The following is a 24,765-nucleotide window of genomic DNA, read 5'->3' on the forward strand; positions in this document are numbered from 1 at the left end:
CCAAATACATTTAAACTCAGTTTTTCACAATTCCTGACCTTTATTCATAGTAAAAATCCCCTTTCTTAGGTCAGATAGGATCACCACTTTATCTTAAGAATGTGAAATGTCAGAATAATAGTAGAGAGAATGATTTATTTCAGCTTTTATTTCTTTCATCACATTCCCAGTGGGTCAGAAGTTTACATACACTCAATTAGTATTTGGTAGCATTGCCTTTAAATTGTTTAACTTGGGTCAAACGTTTCGGGTAGCCTTCCACAAGCTTCCCACAATAAGTTGGGTGAATTTTGGCCCATTCCTCCTGACAGAGCTGGTGTAACTGAGCCAGGTTTGTAGGCCTCCTTGCTTGCACAAGCTTTTTCAGTTCTGCCCACACATTTTCTATAGGATTGAGGTCAGGGCTTTGTGATGGCCACTCCAATACCTTGACTTTGTTGTCCTTAAGCCATTTTGCCACAACTTTGGAAGTATGCTTGGCATCATTGTCCAGAAGACCCAAGCTTTAACTTCCTGACTGATGTCTTGAGATGTTGCTTCAATATATCCACATAATTCGTCTTCCTCATGAGGCCATCTATTTTGTGAAGTGCACCAGTCCTTCCTGCAGCAAAGCACCCCCACAAAATGATGCTGCCACCCCCGTGCTTCACGGTTGGGATGGTGTTCTTCGGCTTGCAAGCCTCCCCCTTTTTCCTCCAAACATAACGATGGTCATTATGGCCAAATAGTTCTATTTTTGTTTCATCAGACCAGAGAACATTTCTCCAAAAAGTACGATCTTTGCCACCATGTGCAGTTGCAAACTGTAGTCTGGCTTTTTTATGGCGGTTTTGGAGCAGTGGCTTCTTCCTTGCTGAGCGGCCTTTCAGGTTATGTCGATATAGGACTCGTTTTACTGTGGATATAGATACTTTTGTACCTGTTCCCTCCAGCATCTCACAAGGTCCTTTGCTGTTGTTCTGGGATTGATTTGCACTTTTCGCACCAAGGTAAGTGCATCTCTAGGAGACAGAACGCGTCTCCTTCCTGAGCGGTATGACAGCTACGTGGTCTCATGGTGTTTATACTTGCGTACTATTGTTTGTACAGATTAACGTGGTACCTTCAGGCGTTTGGAAATTGCTCCCAAGGATGAACCAGACTTGTGGAAGTCTATTTGGAAATTTTTCTTGGCTGATTTCTTTTGATTTTCCCATGATGTCAAGCAAAGAGGCACTGAGTTTGAAGGTAGGCCTTGAAATACATCCACAGGTACACCTCCAATTGACTCAAATTATGTAATTTAGCCTATCAGAAGCTTCTAAAGCCATGACATCATTTTGTGGAATTTTCCAAGCTGTTTAAAGGCACAGTCAACTTAGTGTATGTACAGTCGTGACCAAAAGGTTTGAGAATGACACAGATATAAATTTTCACCAAGTCTGCTGCCTCAGTTTGTATGATGGCAATTTGCATATACTCCAGAATGTTATGAAGAGTGATCAGATGAATTGCAATTTATTGCAAAGTCCCTATTTGCCATGGAAATGACCTGAATCCCCCAAAAACATTTCCACTGCATTTCAGCCCTGCCACAAAAGGACCAGCTGACATCATGTCAGTGAATCTCTCGTTAACACAGGTGTGAGTGTTGACGAGGACAAGGCTGGAGATCACTCTGTCATGCTGATTGAGTTTGAATCAGACTGGAAGCTTCAAAAGGAGGGTGGTGATTGGAATCATTGTTCTTCCTCTGTCAACCATGGTTACCTGCAAGGAAACACGTGCCTTCATCATTGCTTTGCACAAAAAGGGCTTCACAGGCAAGGATATTGCTACCAGTAAGATTGCACCTACGTCAACCATTTAACAGATCATCAAGAACTTCAATTGTTGTGAAGAAGGCTTCAGGGCGCCCAAGAAAGTCCAACAAGCGCCAGGACTGTCTCCTAATGTTGATTCAGCTGCGGGATCGGGGCACCACCAGTACAGAGCTTGTTAAGGAATGGCAGCAGGCAGGTGTGAGTGCATCTGCACACACAGTGAGGCGAAGACTTTTTGAGGATGGCCTGGTGTCAAGAAGGGCAGCAAAGAAGCCACTTCTCTCCAGGAAAAACATCAGGGACAGACTGATATTCTGCAAAAGTTACAGAGATTGGACTGGGGTAAAGTCATTTTCTCTGATGAATCCCCTTTCCGATTGTTTCGGGCATCCGGAAAAAAGCTTGTCCGGAGAAGACAAGGTGAGCGCTACCATCAGTCCTGTGTCATTCCAACAGTAAAGCATCCTCAGACCATGTGTGGGGTTGCTTCTCAGCCAAGGGAGTGGGCTCACTCACAATTTTGCCAAAGAACACAGCCGAGAGCTACTTCTCCCAACCATCCAGGAACAGTTTGGTGACGAACAATGCATTTTCCAGCATGATGGAGCACCTTGCCATAGGGCAAAAGTGATAACTAAGTGGCTCAGGGAACAAAACATCGATATTTTGGGTCCATGGCCAGGAAACTACCCAGACCTTAATCCCATTGAGAACTTGTGGTCAGTCCTTAAGAGGCGGGTGGACAAAAAAAAAAACACAAATTCTGACAAAGTCCAAGCATTGATTATGCAAGAATGGGCTGCCATCAGTCAGGATGTGGCCCAGAAGTTAATTGACAGCATGCCAGGGCGGATTGCAGAGGTCTTGAAAAAGAAGGGTCAACACTGCAAATATTGACTCTGCATCAACTTCATGTAATCGTCAATAAAAGCTTTTGACACTTATGAAATGCTTATAATTATACTTCAGTATTCCATAGTAACATCTGACAAAAATATCTAAAGACACTGAAGCAGCAAACTTTGTGTAAATTAATATTTGTGTCATTCTCAAAACTTTTGGCCACGACTGTAAACTTCTGACCCACTGGAATTGTGATACAGTGAATTATAAGTGAAATAATCTGTCTGTAAACAATTGTTGGAAAAATTACTTGTCATGCACAAAGTAGATGTCCTAACCAACTTGCCAAAACTATAGTTTGATAACAAGAAATTTGTGGAGTGGTTGAAAAACAAGTTTTAATGACTACCACCTAAGTGTATGTAAACTTCTGACTGTATCTCTCTATCCATCTGTCTCTCGTTTGCAGGTATGTTTTGATGTGAGAGAGGAAGCCAGTCCTGTCATCACCACCTCACCCGCTCTTAAGATAACCTTCGGGCCGACTGGGAGCCCAAGGCTGGTTAGGAGACACCGCAAGACACTCTATGTAGTTGTGATGAACTGAGAGAATATTAGGGTAGTACTGTAAATCATTAATCATATGCTGTCTTCCCTGCTCCTCTGTTTTACCTCTTTCATTTTCTGTCTTCTACACCTTTCTCCCCACCTCTTTCTTCCTCTTTTTTAATAATGCACACCAAATGTGCATTGAAGTACAGATTGAACTTGTATTTATAATATGATATTATAATTATAATAATTATAATATATTATTTATTTATAACACCTGGATAATGAACTTCTTTCAATAAAGCGTTTCACATTCTCCACGGGTTGAAGATTAAGTATCTCATTGAAATACTCTCCTGTGTCCTCAGATTAATGCAGATGAAGGGAGTTAGATAGGCATGGGTGTATTTCTGTATATATGAATTACAAATCAGCCTTTACTTAAATCATGTTTCTATTCTTTTGCATAGTTACAATGTGTAATCATACTTGTCCCACGAGCAGGAGTGGTAAACACTGTTGAAGTGTATAATTGTGATACATACAGTGCATGTAGACACAGCATCATTCAAAGAATGGAGTTTGGTACACATGGTATTGGATATGACTGAAAAAGAATGTCTCAGAGATTCATACCTGAACCACACCTTTATTTGACAAGGAAGAGTACATGATCAGTGAATAGATTCAATGTACAGGCTACAATGTGGGGGATCTCATGCGTGGTAATAACTACAGTACATGTATATAGGACTTGCATCCTTGGCACAATAAAATTATTATATTCAACTCAATCCATAGGCTTCATTAATGCCAGTCAGACTTGAAGTCGATACAACAACTATGATAGCTGAGGTTCATAGATAGGTTCTGAACTAATATTCATACCAAAAGTTTTAGGGTCCATACACAGATCGGCTACATACTGTAGCTAGCTACACATCCATAGTCATACAGTTATTTTTTTATTTGCTACACAATAAGCAAATAAATAGTTAGCTAGCTATGTTACTTCAGCTGTATTGCATGGCAAATATAAGCAAGGCAAGCTTACACAAAGGTACATTCATTTTGCAGTAAATGCTTTAGCTAGCTAGATTCTTTACATCCACTGTTTCACAAAACGACTGCCTGGTTTGCTAGTCCCTAAAACATTAAACAACACGAATTACAAATTAATTCTCCTAACATTAGCTAGCTAGCTAATGTTAGCTAGTCAGCTAACTTTATAAATAGCGATTTTCGTAAATTAACTTCATGACAAAAGAATATGCACAAACGTTTGTCTCTACATTAACTAACATATTCCTCTCAATTGTACAGTTTTTGCTTGACTCGTTATGACGTTATAACTACTTACATTTGCTTCCACCGTAATGTTTTGTCAGCCATCTTTGCTGAAGAAAGTCACCAGGGACGGGTCAAATTCATCATTGGAACCACTCGATATGATTGGTCATATAAAAACCTTGGGACCCAAATGTATAATGAGTGCTCCCTTGCGGTGGTCTGGAGCAATGAAGCCGTGACGCTGTGTACCGCGGTGTAAGCTCGCAACTTTTAAAGGAGAAACCACTGTAGTTTCCTGAATCTGGTCACATATGTGGGAACTCCTTCAAGACTGTTGGAAAAGCATTCCAGGTGAATCTGGTTGAGAGAATGCCAAGAGTGTGCAAAGCTGTCATCAAGGCAAAGGGTGGCTATTTGAAGAATCTCAAATATAATTTAACACTTTTTTGGTTACTACATCATTCCATAATGTGTTATTTCATAGTTTTGATGTCTTCACTATTATTCTACAGTTTAGAAAATAGTAAAAATAAAGAAAAACCCTTGATTGAGTAGGTGTTCCAAATGTTTTGACCGGTAGTGTGTAAAGTATTTATAAAGTATACATAGGCCTCACTTTAGATTAGGGACTGCAAAAATACTTGACTGGGGATGAGTAAATGGTTTATAAGGACTAATGTGAAACATTATGAATGCCTTATAAATGGCTTATACTGAACGGTATTATGAAGTGTTACTGAAAGTTCTATGTAACTATGTGCACAAGTTCTGTGTTATACACAGAATCGTACAGGTTTGGACTATGATTGAATTTTTTAAGAAATAGTTTTTACACTTTATTTTCTCTGCTGTATTGCATTTGTCTTGGAACCTGACTGTTTCTGCATTTAACAGCACTGTTGCCCCATATAGAACCAGGTTGTTGTAGTGTTTTCGACAGTGGCGTAACCTCTGACCTTTGACCTTTATCTGTGTGTACCAGAAAACCCCCAACACCACGACAGCACCAGCGGACAGCACAGCGGCGACGGGCGGCCGCTTCAAACTGGACATCCTGAAGAACAAGGCCAAGAGCTCACTGACCAGCTCACTGGAGAACATTTTCTCACGGGTACTACCACTATGTCTGTCTCTGTCTTTTAATCTGTAGGTCTCTATTTATTGTTCTCTTTCTCTCTATCTCTATTAAGTCTGTCCTGTCTCTCTCACTGTCTCTGTCTTTCTCGCTCTCTGTCTATCAGCCGGTCTCTTTCTCTCTTTCCCCTCCTTCCCTGCCCTTCTCTTTCTGTCTTTTTCTGTGTCTGATCAAATTGCTAGAGAATATCTTCTCAAGGGTTCCAAATATCTGTGTCATGTCTCACCCTGTTTCTTGTCTTGGTCTTTTTCTTTGTCAGGTGTCCATGAATCTGAAACCTTTGCTGCCATCTGTTACTATTGTAAATGCATATCCTTAGAATACAGTGCATTCAGAAAGTATTCAGACCCCTTGACTTTTCCACATTTTGTTAGGTTACAGCCTTATTCTAAAATTGAGTCAATACAAAAGGTTCCTCATCAATCTACACACAATACCCCATGATGACAAAGCGAGAAGAGGTTTTAAAAATGTGTAGCAAATGTATTATAAAAAAAAAAAACTTAAATACCTTATTTACATAAGTATTCAGACCCTTTGCTATGAGACTCGAAATTGAGCTCAGGTGCATCCTGTTTCCATTGATCATCCTTGAGATGTTTGTACAACTTGATTGGAGTCCACCTATGGGAAATTCATTTGATTGGACATGATTTGGAAAGGCACACACCTGTCTATATAAGGTCTCACAGTTGACCGTGCATGTCAGAGCAAAAACCAAGCCATGATGTCGAAGGAATTGTCCGTAGAGCTCCGAGACAGGATTGTGTCAAGGCACAGATCTAGGGAAGGGTACCAAAACAAGTCTGCAGCATTGAAGGCCCCCAATATCACAATGGCATTCTTAAATGGAAGAAGTTTGGAACCACCAAGACTCTTCTTAGAGCTGGCCTTCCGGCCAAACTGAGCAATCAGTTTGGGAGAAGGGTCTTGGTCAGGTAGAAGCCGATGGTTTGTCAGAGTGACCCGATGGTCACTGACAGAGCTCCAGAGTTCCTAGGTGGAGATGGAAGACCTTCCAGAAGGACAACCATCTCTGTTTCACTCCACCAATCAGGCCTTTATAGTAGAGTGGCCAGACGGAAGATACTCCTCATTGAATGGCACATGACAGCCCATGAAAGCCATTCATGACAGTTGACTGGCTTTCTTTCATCAAGCTGCAAAGAACCCTTTACTGGCTCAAACAGCCGACCAATCAGCCTGCTGCTAACCCTTAGTAAACTTTTTTTTTAAATGGTTTGACCAAATAAAATGCTATTTCACAGTAAACAAATCAACAACATAATTTCAGTACGCTTATAGAGAAGGGCATTTAACATGTACAGCACTTACACAAATGACTGATGATTGGCTGAGAGAAATTGACACTAAAAAGATTGTGGGGGTTGTTTTGTTAGACTTCAGTGTGACTTTTGACATTACGGATCACAAAAAGTTCACACGTTTACATCAACAATATTTATCTCTTGTCTCCTCAGGGCGCCAACCAGATGAGAGGTCGCTTGGGAAGCATGGGAAGCATGGGGGGGAGCTTTGAGAGAGTGAGTATTCCATATGGAATGGGAAAATTCCCAGAGCATCTCACTCGATGGTAGCAGTGTCTCTCTCTCCCTCTCTCTCTCTCTTTCCCCCCTCCTATCTCTTTCTCTCTATATATATATTTTTTTCTCTCTCTCCTACCTCTCTCACTCCCTCTCTTCCCTCTCTGTCTCTCTTCCCCCCTCTCAACCTCTCTCTTCCCCCCCCTCTTTCCCCCTTCTCGCTCTCTTTCCCCCTCCCAGAGCATCTCACTCGATGGTAGCAGTCTCTCTCTCTCCCTCTTTCCCTCTTTCTCTGCCCCTTTCATTCCCCCCTCTCCCTCTCTGTTCAATTTGTGCTATTGAAATTATCACATAGGAACTACTGTACTGAATGTTGCTACACATCTTTCCGTGGAAAAAGAAAAAGCCAGTTAGGTGGGAGAGCAAAAAGGGGCTTAGGTGGGGGGCTTGGCAATGAGTGTGGCCGGCTGTCCATGTGGCTACATTTTAGAGGCCCCCATGTTTGCGTTGTAGAGAAATTTGAGCATTTTTAAGCCAATTTCCTGCAATTCTACACATTTTCCCATGGAGCTGAGCTTTTTTTTTTTTTTTTTTTTTTTCTAGTGCTGACTTTGCTAATAGTTACTTTATTGAGGAAAAGTGCACAAACTATACCTGCTATTTTAAGATGAATGCACAAACTGGTAATCACTCTGGATTACGGCGTCTGCTAAATGACAAAAATGTAAATGTAAAATATTTTAAAGCTAATTTCCTGCAATTCTACAGATTTTGCCAAGCAGCTGAGAGAAAATGTTCCAGTTTTTAAAGCAAATTTCCTGCAATTTTACATATTCTGAAATGGAGCTGAGAGAAAATTGTGCCGTTTTAATGCTCGTTTCCTGCAATTCTATTAATTTTGCCATGGATAATACAATGCTGGAAAACCTGGGAATATTCAGGGCAGAAAAGATAATGGACCTATATATTTTTTATAATACAATCTTTGAGAACTACTAGCAATGTGTTGTTTTTCTGAAACCTAATAACAAAGTGAATATTGTTAAAAAAAATAATATATATATATATGTTTTCTCCCTTACTGTCTAGCTTTTATTTTGGTGATTTGTTAGTTCTCAAAGATTGTATTATAAAAATATATAGGTTCATTATCTTTTCTGCCACGTGAATATTCCCAGGTTTTTTCCTAAATGTATTTTCCAACGTAGCCTGGACGGTTGTTTAATGGCGGAGTTGTTCACTCTAGTGTCACAACGATGCAAAATGTGGTACGGGGGTGTGATGTCGACCCTCTGGCCAATTCCCCCCCCCCCCCCGTCAGATATTTTGGCGATGGGCAGGGGCGGGGAGAGACAGGGAGGGTACATGTTATACCTTAAATCAGGGTTCCCCAACTGACCCCAACTGATTTTATTTCGCCCCCCCAAAAAATGTTTACTTGTTGGCTGATTTTAATTTTGTAAATAATTTTTTAATTTTGTAAATATGTTACAAACTATTCCCACGCATAATTAAGAGATATATGTGATCGTATACAAATCTAAGCAAGGTTTGAAATTATTATGTTTTAGCCAAATGTTATATCTGTTTGGGTTTCTTGCGGTCAATTTGCAATCTACAAATGATTTGTAATTATGTTCTCGCCCCTTGACCATCCACTCAAGAAAAAATTGGCCCGCTACTGAAACTAGTTGATGATCCCTGCTGTAAATCATAGTAGGACCACACACACAAACACATGAGTCCTCACATGCCCCGGAAGTGTGAGTGAGTTTGCTTTCTCCTGTAAAAACATCACGAGATGTACATCACAAGCACCTACAACTAGTTTGCAAAGTTACCACCTTCGCTCACAGTTCACAACAACCTTGAACATGGAAATAAAGTATTACTCAACAACAATACCTCCCCTCCCTCCCCCAATCTACCAGTCTTTCACTCATTATCCGGTCATATAATTATTTATTTATTTTAAATATTCTTACTCAGCACATGGGGCAAGCACATCTCTCCAAAATCAAGGAAGGTGTCAGATGTGTTTATTCTATTCACCTTAGTGGCCTTTTCCCACAGCTGACTGTGTGCGCATGTGATTTCGTGTGTGTTTGTCTCTGGGACTCTGTGTGTACATGCATGTTTTTGTGGGTCTATGTTTTTGTCTGTCTTTGTGTATGTCTCTCTGTGGTGTGTTACCCCCTGGCCCCGGGACCTGTGTTTTGAGCTGAGTGAGGCCTCTACTATGATCTGAGGACAGTCTCCGGACACAGAGGCCAGGGTAGGAAACAGAGACGGGATGTGTCCAGCTCTGGGTCTGCTGAGCAATGCCTCAATACTTCCTCTACACTTCCTTGTAAACAGGCCCTCCGACACTGGAACTGGAGGGGCCTATACTAGCCTCTTCACAATGTGAAACGGGCCTAGTCCCAAACCAAACAAACGTACCTCTGAGCCATATCTCAAAGCCCTTGTTGGTCTGTGGCAGCGCTGAATGGACTGACTAGGTTTGAGGAACATAGGAATAATTCCGCCCCCAACCTCTCTGCAAGCTATGTGGAGTTACTGTACCAGCATTGATTTAACCTTTATTTAGGCAGGGGAGACCAATTGAGGCCAAGCTATCTTTTTCAAGGTAGCCCTGCATTTTTCTTACATGTCAGATGTGTGAGAGGGAGTCGGCGACGGCGTAAGGGTAGGGAGGGATGGATGGTTTGGTTTGGAACGGAGCTGCGTAAGGCCTTCCCTCCTGTAGTGTGATGCAGTGAGTCACAGGGTGCAGCTTATTAGACTACAATAGATGAGTGGAGCAGCATGGGGAGGCACAGAGGCGTCAGGGAATAGGACTAAGAGAGTTGGAGTGTGTGGAGTTGTACCGTATTGAGTGAGTGAGGACACTTGCTAGTAGTCGGTAAGTGCAGACCTGTTGGCTTTGGAATCGAGTGTGGAAGTTGTATTGCTTAAGTATTTTAGTTCGGGAATCAGATTGGATTTTATGCAGGATTTGTTATGTATCTTAGCGACACGTTTTGTATTCTAGCTGTGTTTGATTTCTATCCTAGAGTGTCATTTGGTCTAACTTGTGTGCACCTCAATGCATTCTCCAGAGTCTAGAATCCACCTCATGCAACACTATTCTGGTCTCAGATCTGTTTGTGCTGTATAGCCAACTAGTGCATGCCAAAGACAATAGGAGTTGACTATACAGCACAAACAGATCTGGGACCTGGTTAATGGGGCCAGGAAGTGTATTAATGGTCTCCGATGTACATTGCAAGTCATCAATCTCTTCATCATCCTCATCTTCATCACTCTGTCCCCTCCAGGCGGACGACTCTCCCAGCGACTCCCCACCAGGCACGCCCCCTGGTTTCCCTGACGACGACCCAGATGCCCTCCAGTTCCGGCGGCGTGCCCACACCTTCAGCCACCTGCCCGTGAAGAAGCGCATCTCGTTCAACGACGCGTCCACCCAGGGAGTCCAGCAGGGGGGCACTGGTACCCACAGCAAGGCCCTGCTCCGTAGGCAGCAGTCTGTCAACCCCGAACTACTGCAGAGCAGGTAAACAAACAAACAAAGAAACAACATTACCCAGCAGGCCATGACACGATGCACACCACCACACACACACACACAACGCAACGCAACACACTTCACTTCCTGTTATCCTTATGTCACTTCCTTCCCACGTGACTAGAATGAGATAAAGATGGACCCTGGCCCCAATAGTTTGGTTCTATTCAGTTCCAGTAATTGGGAGTTCCATTTACACTGCCTTCAGAAAGTGAACCCCTTGACTTATTCACACCCCTTGACTTATTCACATGTTGTTGTGTTACAGCCTGAATTCAACATGGATTCAAAAAAATGTCTTCTCTATCTACGCACAATAATGACAAAGTGAAAACAGGTTTTTAGAAATGTTTGCAAAATTATTGAAGATGACATATTGAATTTACATAAATATTCACATCCCTGAGTCAATACTTTTAGAAGCACCTTTGGCGACGATTACAGCTTTGAGTCGTTTTCGGTATGTCTGTATCAGCTTTTGCACATCTGGATTTGGCGATTTTCTTAGATACTTCCCTGCAGAGTTTCTCAAGCTCTGATACGTTAGATGGGGAGCGGCAGTGAACTGCAATCATCAAGTCACAGATTTTCAATGGGATTCAAGTCTGGGCTTTGGCTCAGCCACTCAAGGACTTTAACATTGTTCTGAAGCCATTCCGAGTTTGTTTGGCTTTGTGTTTGCAGTCATTGTCCTGTTGGAACGTAAATCTTCACCCCAGTCTAAGGTCGTTTGTACTCTGATCCAGGTTCTCATCAAGGATTGGCCTGTATTTAGCTCCAGTCATTTTTTCCTCTATCCTTGCCAGTCTCTCAGTCCCTGCTGCTGAAAAGCATCCCCATAACAGGATGCTGCCACCACCATGCTTCACGCTAGGGATGAGCTGTGCCTGGCTTTCTCCATCTGACCACAGAATCGTTTTTTCTAATGCTCTGTCTTTCACGTGCCTTTTTCAAACTCCGTGCGTGCTGCCATGTGCCTTTTTCTCAGGAGTGGATTCTGTCTGGCCGCTGTCCCATAAAGCCCAGATTGGTGATGTGCTGTAGAGACAGTTGTCCTTCTGGCAGGTTCTACCATCTCAGCCAAGGAACTCTGTAGTTCTGTCAGAGTGGTCATTGGGTTCTTGGTCACCTCCCTCACCAAGGTCCTTCTTGCCCGGTTGCTCAGTTTGGTTGGACGGCCAGCTCTAGGCAGAGTCTGGGTAGTTCCATATTTGTTCAATTTCCAAATGATGGAGACAACTCTGCTCTTGGAAACTTTCAACACTCTAGAAATGGTTTTATACTCTTCCCCAGATATATGCCTCATCACAATTCTATCTCGGAGATCTACCGACTTCATGTTATAGTTTCTGCTCTGACATTCACTGTCAACTGTGGACCTTATATAGACAGGTGTGTTTCTTTCTAAATCATCCAAACAATTGAATCGGCCACAGGTGGACTCCAATCAAGTTGTAGTGACATCTCAGGGATGATCAAAGGACATTGGATGCACCTGAGCTACATTTGGAGTGTCAGCAAAGGGGTGTGAATACTTATGTAAATCTGTATTTAATTTTCAGTAAATGTATATATATATATATGTTTTCACTTTGTCATTATGGGGTATTCCGTGTAGATGGGTAAGGGGGAAAAAATGCCATCAATTTTGATTTCAGGCTATAACACAACAAAATGTGGAAAATTCCAGGGGCATGAATACTTTCTGAAGGCACTTTAGCACCGTGCACAGACGTAGAAATTGAATGACTATTCTGTTTGTTCTATTTCTATGTGTGTAGATGCAGATCTACTTCTGAAGCTTCTCTCATTCTAGCCTGGTGATTTGCCCTAGTCAACTTTGGTGAAAATACAGCATCTTGTGATGAGGAAACATGCTTTATTTGTGATGTAAATACGATTGGCATAGGGCCTTTTATAAAATAGCACCTCATATTGTACTTGAATGTGGAATATGTTCTTTAGGGGCTAATGCTAGCAATGACACATTGACAGCTACTGTTATTGAAATATTGTTTTTAAGTTTGTTGTTAAGCTGGAATTTGTAATGGTGAAACTGCCACATCCATTTTACAACAGCAAGGAAGTTACTTTAGACAAGTAACACAGTTTTTCCCCTCGGATTTCATTGCACACGTGATAGAACAGCAGAGTATTTACTGTACTAAAATATATGTTTACAGGATGCTGGTGTGTATTTACTGTACTAAAATATATATTTACAGGATGCTGGTGTGTATTTACTGTACTAAAATACACGTTTACAGGATGCTGGATGCTCCTCTCCTACATTGCATCTATAGAACAATAACAAATGTGCTGGGGTGAACAGTGACACTGTTCTCCTTATGTGGATTTCAGCTTTAAGACGCTAAAACTAACCGTCATGGAAAGTCCACACGAATGAGTATGTCACGAACTGACAAATCGTTTATGCACCCATCATCTGTTCTACATCAACAATGTCATCTATTTTACATGATGCAAATGGCTTTCCCACCATAACAGATTTGATTTGATTCCCTTTCAAACGAGTCAATCGGGTCTAGTTTTTGCTGAGTAACATTATTTTTCACACTCACAACACAAAAAAGAACACAACCTACCTCAACATCATAATGTCACCCAAGAGGCTCCAGCCCATGGCATGACTCTTCATTTTTTTTTTTAAAGAACATTCATTTTGCATCCAGACCACATTTATTCCACAATAACCTTGGTTTCTTTATTTTGAACACATCCCAGCCCCGTGTCCTACTCGAGAACGCGCAGCGTGTCGGAGAGCGAGTCCAACTTCAGTCTCTCCTCCTCCTTCTCCGCTCCCAGTTTCCTGAAAAGCTTTTACCAGGGCTCCTTCGGGTCCATGGGGTCTTTGGCCGACACCAGGACCCTCTGGAGGTGAGAGGGGGTGCATGCTCGCCCCCCTGCTTTGACCACACCTGAATTACCGGCCAGGGATGGCAGAGAAAATGGGAGGAAGGGTTGGTTGGGGGGCATGCTTTGTCGGTGGGATGGCAGCAGCAGTTATTCGTTGCGTCCACCTAAATCTTTTAACACGTGGCTTTTCGGCCCTGCCTATATCTACAGTGCCTTCAGAAAGTATTCACACACCTTCTATTGCTGGGTTCTACCATTTTTTTCTGAAGTAGGGGTGGACGCTGATATGCTCCTTGTCTTGTTTTGTATGCATGTCGATGCTAATCTTCACAGTCCTATATTTAACCAAAACTGTGTATATATTCCCAGCTTAACTCACCTATTGTCAACCCTGTGTTTCATCAACACATTCTGCAGAGTCTAGAGTCCAACCCATGCAACACTATTCTGGACATTTCTGTTTCGTCATTATGCAGTGATGTGAGTTGTAGCCTGTCTCTTGAAGCCTCTTGCTTAAACCATTAACTCTTCAACTGTTTTATTACATGCTTGTAACACTAGCTACGACTGTGCATGTCTGATCAATTTAAGTGATCTATTTCACTTGTTTAGTGTTGAGATATTTAAAGGTGGTTTCTATGTAGTCTATGGATCCTTTCACTGTCCCTTAAGATGGTTTTCGGGTTAACTCACCCTATCCAACATCACTATCTAGTACCCACCTGGGTGATGCACCATGGCGGCCTTTTTCCCTGCACCACCTGTATTATGTCTATAGCGCACTAAAAGGGATTGATTTTGAATAGATCTGCCTCCTTCATTTTGCTCTCCTGGGTGCAGTTCATTAGGGCACACCGCAGCTAAATGTTGTACAACAGAAAAGAAAACGAAAACAAGTTGGACAAGTTCAGACTTTCTGTTTCTGAACATTTTCTTCAGTTTCGTGCCTACTGAACAATTCCCTGGTTCACTCGGCCTAGAAACCAGGAAATCACCTTTCAATTCTCCCAGCTCCATTCGACATCTACATTCCCCACAGGAGGTGACACATCTAGACATTTTCAAAAAGGTTAACCTTTCCCTTCTGAAATGTGAGTCGTCCCTCATGGACTCGTTTTCTGATGATCAGTTACTCCGCTGAACTCTCTCGCGCTCTTTTGCTCTCTCTCAACAGTCAAATCCCTCAGGCCCTCGAGTTCTTAATGTTACAGCCAAGGCTAGTTAATTAGCTGTTAATTAATTGTAGCGATACTGGATCTTAGCACACCTAGCATCAACCAGGTAAAGATAAGTTCACAGCTTCAGTAGTCTCAGGTGGTTACCGTCTGGCTGCAGAATAAAGTTTACCCTAGGTACAGATCTAGGATCAGCTTCTCCTCCCCAATCCTAACCTTTAATGAGGAAAATGCAAAACTGTGTCTAGGAGGCCTACTCCTGGGGTGTATTCATTAGAGCCCAAACAGAAGAATACTGTCTGAAACCCTTGTTTTCGGTTTACGAATAGATCAATCAGCTTCCTAACCCTATTCTCCTCTCTCCCATCAAACTCAACTTCTTCTTTCCCAAGGAAATGATCCAAACATCCATGTAACAATGGCTGCCTCTATGTCTTGATGTTTTCTCTTGTTTTACGTGCAAATTATGGATCTATTGTACTCATTTCTGTTTTATTAATCAATATTTGTGTGAATCGCTCTTCAGTCTGTTTTTTGTTGTTGTGAAGTGTTCCTTTTAGGTTTGTCTTGAAGGTTTAATCACACACCCTTCTGCATTACAGACAGAGATTCTGTTGATTAGCAGTCTATATAAGTTTTTCTTTCTGTCTCAGTGTGACAAGGAGTGTTTGTGCCTGCGTGTGTGCGTGTGTACTTTAGTTGGGATAGGCTGGCCTTGGCCATTTTGCCACAACTTTGGAAGTATGCTTAGGGTCATTGTCCATTTGGAAGACCCATTTGCGACCAATCTTTAACTTCCTGACTGATGTCTTGAGATGTTGCTTCAATATATCCACGTAATTTTCCTGCCTCATGGCCATCTATTTTGTGAATTGAACCAGTCCCTTCTGCAGCAAAGCACCCCAACAACATGATGCTGCCACCCCTGTGCTTCACGGTTGGGATGGTGTTCTTTGGCTTGCAAGCCTCCCCCCTTTTCCTCCAAACATAACGATGGTCATTATGGCCAAACCGTTCTATTTTTGTTTCATCAGAACAGAGGACATTTCTCCAAAAAGTACGATCTTTGTCCCCATAGTCTGGCTTTTTTATGGGGGTTTTGGAACAGTGGCTTCTTCCTTGCTGAGTGGCCTTTCAGGTTATGTCGATATAGGACTCGTTTTACTGTGGATATAGATACTTTTGTACCTGTTTCCTCCAGCATCTTCACAATGTCCTTTGCTGCTGTTCTGGGATTGATTTGCACTTTTCGCAGCAAAGTACATTCGTCTCTAGGAGACAAAATGCGTCTCCTTCCTGAGCGGTATGATGGCTGTGTGGTCCCATGGTGTTTATACTTGCATATTATTGTTTGTACAGATGAACGTGGTACCTTCAGGCGTTTGGAAATTGCTTCCAAGGATGAACCAGACTTGTGGAGGTCTACAATTTTTTTCCCTGAGGTCTTGTCTGATTTCTTTAGATTTTCCCATCATGTCGAGCAAAGAAGCACTGAGTTTGAAGGTAGGCCTTGAAATACATCCACAGGTACACCTCCAATTGACTCAAATGATGTCAATTAGCCTATCAGAAGCTTCTAAAGCCATGACATAATTTTCTGGAGTTTTCTAAGCTGTTTAAAGGCACAGTCAACTTAGTGTATGTAAACTTCTGACCCACTGGAATTGTGATACAGTGAATTATAAGTGAAATAATCTGTTTGTAAACAATTGTTTGAAAATTACTTGTGTCATGTACAAAGTAGATGTCCTAACTGACTTGCCAAAACTATATTTTGTTAACAAGAAATTTATGGAGTGGTTGAAAAACGAGTTTTAATGACTCGTAAGTCACATAAGTGTATGTTAACTTCCGACTTCAACTGTAGCTAGCTAGCTTTCATTGCGACCTGGCCAGCTAAAATTCCTGCTAGCTCACATTAGCTAGGTATCTTGTTTCAACTCTAATGCTAGAGTTGCTAACGTAAGGTAGCTAGCATTCGAGGGCTGACTGTTCTCGTAAAAGTGAATTGTGTAGTGCAAAACTAAATGAAGGATCCAGCTATGGTGGTAATTCGTGTCATGTCTGACTACTGCAGTACTGCTTGTCCATGTGCTAGCTAACAGCAACACGCCCAGATGAGCTAGCTAAACGTGGTGTCAGCATCCAGCAGTGATCAGTTAGCTGGTGGTTGCATAGTAATGGCATCACCAGCCCCAATTCTAATTGAGCTGGCACCAGTTGTGAACCGGCTGCGCCGGCCCAGGTTTCCCTCGACCCAGCTCGGATTTGAGAATTCCATTCGAGCCAGCTGGAATTTGGCCCTTAATTTTAAGTGCCAGTGGAAACGGGGATTCAGTAGACCATCTTAGATACCAGAAAATCTGCACCTGCATGTTGATTTTATAACAGGCCATTTCAAAACAAAAACTATTCTAACAATGACAATGGAACGATCAGCAATAGCAAGAGCAGTAGCAATGGAACCTTCAACAGCAGTAGAAGTCTCACCACGCCTCTTTGTTTATCCCCCCATCTGTTACGTCAGAACATTCCAAAACACGCCACAAACTGAAGCAACAAAGGGAGAGCCCAGAAACATTATTTGGTGGCAAGACCAGGTCACATTAACTAACCTGCAGTTTTTTTTTACCAATTGCGCAACAACATAGCACTCTGCCCTATGTAAACACTACAAATGCATATGAAAAAGGGTCCGTTGGCAAAAAAACCCAGATTTTTTTTAGAACCAGAAGAAAAAAAATGTGATCAGTGGCGAGTTCAACAAGGCTTCTGTTTGTGGCAAACATGTTGCCAGAGTAACAATTTTAGTTGAACGATTTGAATGAACATTCCAAAATGTCACGGTGAAACATCAAACGGATACTTTTAGTAAGGATTACTGTGGCTTTTTAGTGACAATATTGAAACTCGAAATGACGTAGCTATTCCTACTAAATATAGTAGAAAGTCTAAATGGTCACTTGATTATTTTTTGTGGCAGTTTAGACCCGAAACAGCGAACGTTAGCGAACAATCACGGCTAACACAAAACAAATGGAATATGTTAGCCAGTATTTGCAAACTATTTCCCTTGTTGAACGCACCTCTGGTATCTCTCAGTAAACATATACCTGAATTGGACAGTAATTGTTCATCTTTATAGCCATCTTTTTCCCAAAAAATCTGTCGCGAAGCAGAGTGGAAAAAATGACCAGTCCCTGATCACATTACAACATCACAAATGCATGCTCCACCCCAGTGAACAAAGACAGAGAGGACACAGTCAAAGGAATGCCCACATCACCTGAGCCCAAATCCATCATGGTCCTCCCCAACTCGTGTAGTTAAAAGAACAAGTCCTGGACCAGCTCTCCACCAGCACTAATGTGGAGATGGAGCAGCCAACCCCAACCCTCCTCCCTCAGATCCCTCTCCAACAAATAATAACCTCCCTACTCTGCTAGCTCAACCACCACTCTCAGCTCAGCTCCAAGAACAACCTGAGATAGGAGTCATTCTCTGTGATTCCAACGGCAAACATCTATGAGGAAGGTAATTACTACCTGGCATGAAGGTAAGAAAAAATATGGTGCTCCACGACCCAAAATAATTTGAGGACACTTTAATAGGAGCGAAGACAATAATACACACTGGAACTAACAACATAAAGAACAGGAGAGGATGTGTGGCCCTAGCTATGGCAGAAGTAGCCGTCAATATTATTTTAGAATAAATGAAGAGCTCTCAAGAAAATGTGCACTACGACCCAGCTCTCCACCCAGAGAGCCCAGCTCTCCGCCCAGAGAGCCCAGCACTCCGCCCAGAGAGCCCAGCACTCCGCCCAGAGAGCCCAGCACTCCGCCCAGAGAGCCCAGCACTCCGCCCAGAGAGCCCAGCACTCCGCCCAGAGAGCCCAGCACTCCGCCCAGAGAGCCCAGCACTCCGCCCAGAAAGCCTGTTACTCCGCCCTATATATTAACTCTCAGAAATGTATTGGGTAAATCCCCAACGTTTCAGCATCACTATGCCACTCTATATATTAACTCTCAGAAATGTATTGGGTAAATCCCCAACGTTTCAGCATCACTATGCCACTCTATATATTAACTCTCAGAAATGTATTGGGTAAATCCCCAACGTTTCAGCATCACTGTGCCACTCAATATATTAACTCCCAGAAACGTATTGGGTAAATCCCCAACGTTTCAGCATCACTGTGCCTTCCTCAGGGTAATGTCATGAACTCTTGAACCAAAGACAATAGTGAGGGGTGTGTCATAATTATTAAGTTAATTAGAATTAATTGAGTGAAACTTTTTTTTTTAAACTGTAGTTTATGGCATATTGACTATACTATTGTTATCATATGGAAACAGAATTGAAGTTTGTACATAATATTAGCATCAGCATACATTGTTTAATTCAATTTCACATATATATTTGTTTCCTATTTCATTTCATTTTTGTAATCTTTTTGATCAACCATAATGCATATTAAGCATCATCAACAGGGGGAACAAATTAGGTGTATGCTGATAAGCTGTAGAAATAATATATCCATCTCATAAAAGAGAGAATTGTTCATAAGAAGGGCCTGAGATCAAAGTCAATATTCAGACCACTAGGGGTCAATGTTTTAAGATAGGATATCCAGTAAGCCTCCCTTTGTAGTAGTAGGATCTCCATGTTACCTCCTCTCATTGAAGAACAACATGCTCAATGCCTGTGTATTAGAGGAGGAGATGGGATGGTTAGCTTCAACAAAGTGAGCTGCTACTGGATAGTCAGTGATCTTACACCTGATTGAGCTGCGGTGTTCAGCTCTGCGTTGTTTAATTGTCTTTTTGTTTGTCCTACGTAGGCTTTCCCACATGTACATGTGATGAGAGAGATTACTCCCTTGGTCTTGCATGAGATGATACCCCTAACGGATCTTTCCACCTGTATGTTGGTGTCTGAAGAAGGATCTCATGAGCCACATTTGTAGTTCCCATTTGGAATGGGTGTCTGTGTGGGCTCAGGGGGTAGGTCGGATCTCACCAAGCTATCTCCAATATTGCGACCACGCTTATAGACCACCAGTGGGGGTTCCATGAAGAGGTTTGTGATTTTTTGCCGTCTGGTTGCAGAATATGCCAGTGCTTTTTCAGGATTGCGTTCATTTTCTCTGAACACGTTGCGCTTGGTGTAAAAGACGGTTGCGTTGTTTTTCTTCTTTGGGTGAGTTTTTAGAAATCCCTCTTGGTTTTTGAGATATTTTCATTATTGCAGCATCAAGAGTTTTGTCCTTATAGCATCTCGTTTTGAATTTGTCCTTCTTTTAGCATTGCTGTGAAAATCTGTTTGGTGGCCACAGATTCGTTAAACCCTGCATAACTGGCTATATGGTAGACCATTCTTAAAGGGTAAGGGGATGCATACTATCTGCACATAGCAGGGTATTGTGGACTTTGTGTATAAATGACTCAAAGACAAAGTAGTTATTGGATAATAAGTTGTAAGATGCAATCATTGGATGGAGCAAGGGTAGAGTCTCTCTACTGAAGGAGGTGTTGCAGTGCCTGGTTCACCTTCCAACAGGACAACGACCCTAAGCACACAGCCAAGACTTCTCTGGAGTGGCTTCGGGACAAGTCTCAATGTCCTTGAGTGGCCCAGCCAGAGCCTGGACTTGAACCCGATCAAACATCTCTGAAAGATTTGAAAATAGCTGTGCAGCGACTCTCCCCATCCAACCTGACAGAGCTTGAGAAGATCTGCAGAGAAGAATGAGAGACTCCCCACACAAAGGTGTGCCATGCTTGTAGCTTTATAATTAAGAAGTCTCAAGGCTGTAATCGCTGCCAAATGTGCTTCAAGAAAGTACTAAGTAAAGGGTCTGAATACTTGATAATTCCGTTTATTTTTTATAGGCAAAACATTTCTAAAAACCTGTTTTTGCCTTGCCATTGTGGGGTATTGTGTGTAGATTGAAGGGGGATGAAATCTAATCAATTTCATAATAAGGCTGTAACATAACAAATTGTGGAAAAAGTGAAGGGGTCTGAATACTTTCTGAATGCCCTGTATTATATATACAATATACCGACACACTGACAGCGCATTCCCCAAATGAAACAGCCCTTGCAATATAAACTGGAATTACATGGGCCTATTACTGAACTTTTTGATGAACAAAAATATTTGAATGGGATGAAACTGTCACTGGCAAACATGGTTACGAGGATTGGATACTATAATATAATGTTCGGCATGTCCAGCCCATCCATTATCTCATTGTGTTGTGTGACAAAACTGCACATTTTAGAGTGTTGTCCCTAGCGCAAGGTGCACCTGTGTAATGATCATGCTGTTTAATTAATCAGCTTCTCGATATACCACACCTGTCATTTGGATGGATTATCTTGGCAGAGGAGAAATGCTCACTAACAGGGATGCAAACAAATGTGTGCTCAAAATTTAAGGGAATTAAGCTTTTTGGAAATTGTCTGGGATCTTTAATTTCACCTCATGAAACCAACACTTTGCGTGTTGCGTTTATATTTTTGTTCAGTGTGTACAAAACATTAAGAACACCCGCTCTTTCCATGACAGACTGACCAGGTGAAAAGCTATGATGCATCATCTCTTGTTAAATCCAGTTCAATCAGCGTAGGTGAAGCGGAGGAGACGGGTTAAAGGATGTTCAAGCCTTGAGACATTTATTGTGTATATTTATAATTCTTTGGATTCTATTATTTAGCATTTTCATTTTTGGACATAAGATAAAAATACATTTTGGAAATACATTTGGCCAGGTAATGTATGTGGACACCCCTTCAAATGAGTGGATTTGGCTATTTCAGCCACACCCGTTGCTGACAGGTGTATAAAGTCGAGCACACAGCCATACAATCTCCATAGACAAACATTGGCAGTAGATGGCCCGTACTGAAGAGCTCAGTGACTTTCAACGTTGCACCGTCATAGGATGCCTTTCCAACAAGTCAGTTAGTCAAATTTCTGCCCTGCTTGAGCTGTCCCGGTCAACTGTAGGTGCTGTTATTGTGAAGTGGAAACGTCTAGGAGCAACAACAGCTCAGCTGCGAAGTGGTAGGCCACACATGCCAAGCGTTGGTTGGAGTGGTGTAAAGCTTGCCGCCATTGGATTCTGGAGCAGTGGAAACACGTTCGCTGGAGTGATGAGCCATGCTTCACCATCTGGCAGTCCAACGGAAGAATCTGGGTTTGGCGGATGCCAGGAGAACGCTACCTGCCCCAATGCATATTGCCAACTGTAAAGTTTGGTGGAGGAGGAATAATGGTGTGGGGCTGTTTTTCATGGTTCAGGCTATGCCCCTTCAGTTCCTGTGAAGGGATATCTTAACGGTACAGCATAAAATGACATTCTAGACGATTCTGTGTTTCCAACTTTGTGGCAACAGTTTGGGGAAGGCGAGGTCCATACAGAAATGGTTTGTCGAGATCGGTGTGAAAGAACTTGACTGGCTTGCACAGAGTCCTGACCTCAACCCCATCGAACACCTTTGGGATGAACCCTGATGCTTATAAGAAATCCCGCTATGCCCCGACGAACCATCAAGCAAGTAAAGCATCAATACAGAACTAAGATTGAGTCCTACTACACCGGCTTCGACGCTCGTCAAATGTGGCAGGGCTTGCAAAATATTACGGACTCCAAAGGGAAGCCTAGACGCGAGCTGCCTAGTGACACGAGCCTACCAGACGAGCTAAATTACTTCATTGCTCGCTTCGATGCAAGAAAATCTGAAGCATGCATGAGAGCAACAGCTGTTCCGGAAGACTGTGTGATCACGCTCTCCGTAGCTGATGTGAGTAAGACCTTTAACATTCAGACGGATTACCAGGACGTGTACTCCGAGCATGCACTGACCAACTGGCAACTCTCTCTGACCGAATCTGTAATCCCTACATGTTTCAAGCAGACCACCATAGTCCCTGTGCCCAAGAACACCAAGGTAACCTGCCTAAATTACTACCGACCGTAGCACTCACATCTGCAGCCATGAAATGCTTTGAAAGGCTGGTCATGGCTCACAACACCATCATCACAGAAACCCTAGACGCACTCCAATTTGCATACCGCCCCAACAGATCCACGGATGACGCAATCTCTATTGCAATCCCTGGACAAAAGTAAGACCTACATGAGAATGCTATTGACTACAGCTCAGTGTTCAACACAATAGTACCCTCAAAGCTCATCACTAAGCTTAGGACCCTGGGACTAAATACCTTCCTCTGCAACTGATTCCTGGACTTCCTGACGGGCCGCCCCCAGGTGGTAACGGTAGGTAACAACACATCCGTCACGCTGATTCTCAACACGGGGGCCCCTCAGGGGTGCGTGCTCAGACCCCTCCTGTAGTGCGTACGACCCAGTACCTCACTGGGGCCAATCTTCTTACCATCCAGGACCTCTATACCAGGCGGTGTCAGAGGAAGGCCCTAAAAATTGCCAAAGATTCCAGCCACCCTAGTCATAGAATGTTCTCTCTGCTACCGCATGGAAAGCGGTACCGGAGCACCAACTCTAGGTCCAAAAGGCTTCTTAACAGCTTCTACCCCCAAGCCATAAGACTCCTGAACAGCTAATCATATGGCTACTCGGGAATATTTGCATTGACCCACCCCCTTTTTACGTTGCTGCTACTCGCTGTTTATTATCTATGCATAGTGACTTTACCCCTATCTATATGTACATATTACCTCAATTACCTCGACTAACCTGTACCCTCGCACATTGACTCGGTACCGGGAATCCCTGTAAATAGCCTCGTTATTGTTATTTTATTGTCACACTTAAAAAAATGTAACTTAATTTTTTTAACTTTTTTTTTTTTAACTGCACTGTTGGTTAAGGGCTTGCAAGTAAGCATTTCACAATAAGGTCTACACCTGTTGTATTCGGCACATGTGACAAATACAATTTGATTTGAAGTCACTAAGGTAATACTGCAAAAAAGGTGGCAATGAAATGAACTATGTGTCCTGAATACAAAGTGTTATGTTTGGGCCAAATCCAATACAACATATTACTGAGTACCACTCTCATACTCTCATATTTTCAAGCATAGTGTTGGCTGCATCATGTTATGGGTATGCTTGTAATCATTAAGGAATGGGGAGTTTTTTCACTTCCTGACCACATGGAAACCAGAGCTGCGCTACAATCTCAAATCGAACCACCTCCCAAAATTATGCAACACTGTTATAGGATGTGGGGGCACCGCCACCGTCTCAGCAACAGTATCCCCGTAGCCCTGACCTCGCTCTGAGGTCGCTTCCTGTTATTCTCTACTCGGGTCTCTTGAGCAGTGAAGTAAGCGCCTCATGACTAGACAGTATTTTGTTAATCCGAGTACCAGTTGTCATCTGATCCAGGGTTACGCAAGGTTACATATTTTGAAATGTATTGTCTAGTGTTAACTGCATACGTTTTCAAGTCATGTCTACATTTCTTTGACATTTAAAGACAGTTTATCTTGTCGGTGGCCCACTCTTTGATGGTAGGCACATGTTACAGAGTGTGGCTTTAACCTTTGGTGTGAGAAACAATTGAGAAACAGGGTGTGTCCGAAATAGAACCCTATTTGCTATATATTGCACTACTTTTGCACAATAAGGTGCCATTTCAGACGGAATCATAGTCTTGAAATAGATCAATCAGCTTCCTTTCCCTATTCTCCTCTCTCCCATCAAACGCAACTTCTTCTTTCCCAAGGAAATGATCCAAACATCCATGTAACAGTGGCTGCATCTGTGTCTTGATGTTTGCTCTCGTTATATGTACTAATTATGGATCAACTGTACTAATTTCTGCTTTATTAATCAATATGTATGTGTGAATCAGTCTTGAATCAATGTTTTGTTTGTTGTGAGAAGTGTTCCTTTTTGGTTTGTCTTGGTGGTTTAATCACACACCCTTCTGCAGTACTAACCGGGAGATTCTGTTGATTAGCATCTGTCTGTC

At 42.4% G+C, this 24,765-nt stretch overlaps 1 protein-coding gene across 2 annotated transcripts in view; it reads left to right on the forward strand.

Annotated features, from left to right (window-relative positions):
* tbc1d4 (TBC1 domain family, member 4) overlaps positions 1-24,765 on the forward strand; it is a 132,645-nt gene that overhangs the window by 67,511 nt on the left and 40,369 nt on the right. Inside the window, exons 10-12 of one of the 2 annotated variants that reach the window (XM_039015080.1) lie at positions 5,473-5,601; positions 7,107-7,169; positions 10,490-10,725. In XM_039015080.1, the coding sequence (XP_038871008.1) occupies positions 5,473-5,601; positions 7,107-7,169; positions 10,490-10,725 (428 nt within the window). Of the gene's footprint in view, positions 1-5,472; positions 5,602-7,106; positions 7,170-10,489; positions 10,726-13,536; positions 13,636-24,765 lie in introns of those variants that run through there. The other variant, XM_039015082.1, reaches the window with a different exon arrangement.

This window comes from Salvelinus namaycush, chromosome 19 (genome assembly GCF_016432855.1).
Source record: "Salvelinus namaycush isolate Seneca chromosome 19, SaNama_1.0, whole genome shotgun sequence".
Classification (NCBI taxonomy): domain Eukaryota; kingdom Metazoa; phylum Chordata; class Actinopteri; order Salmoniformes; family Salmonidae; genus Salvelinus; species Salvelinus namaycush.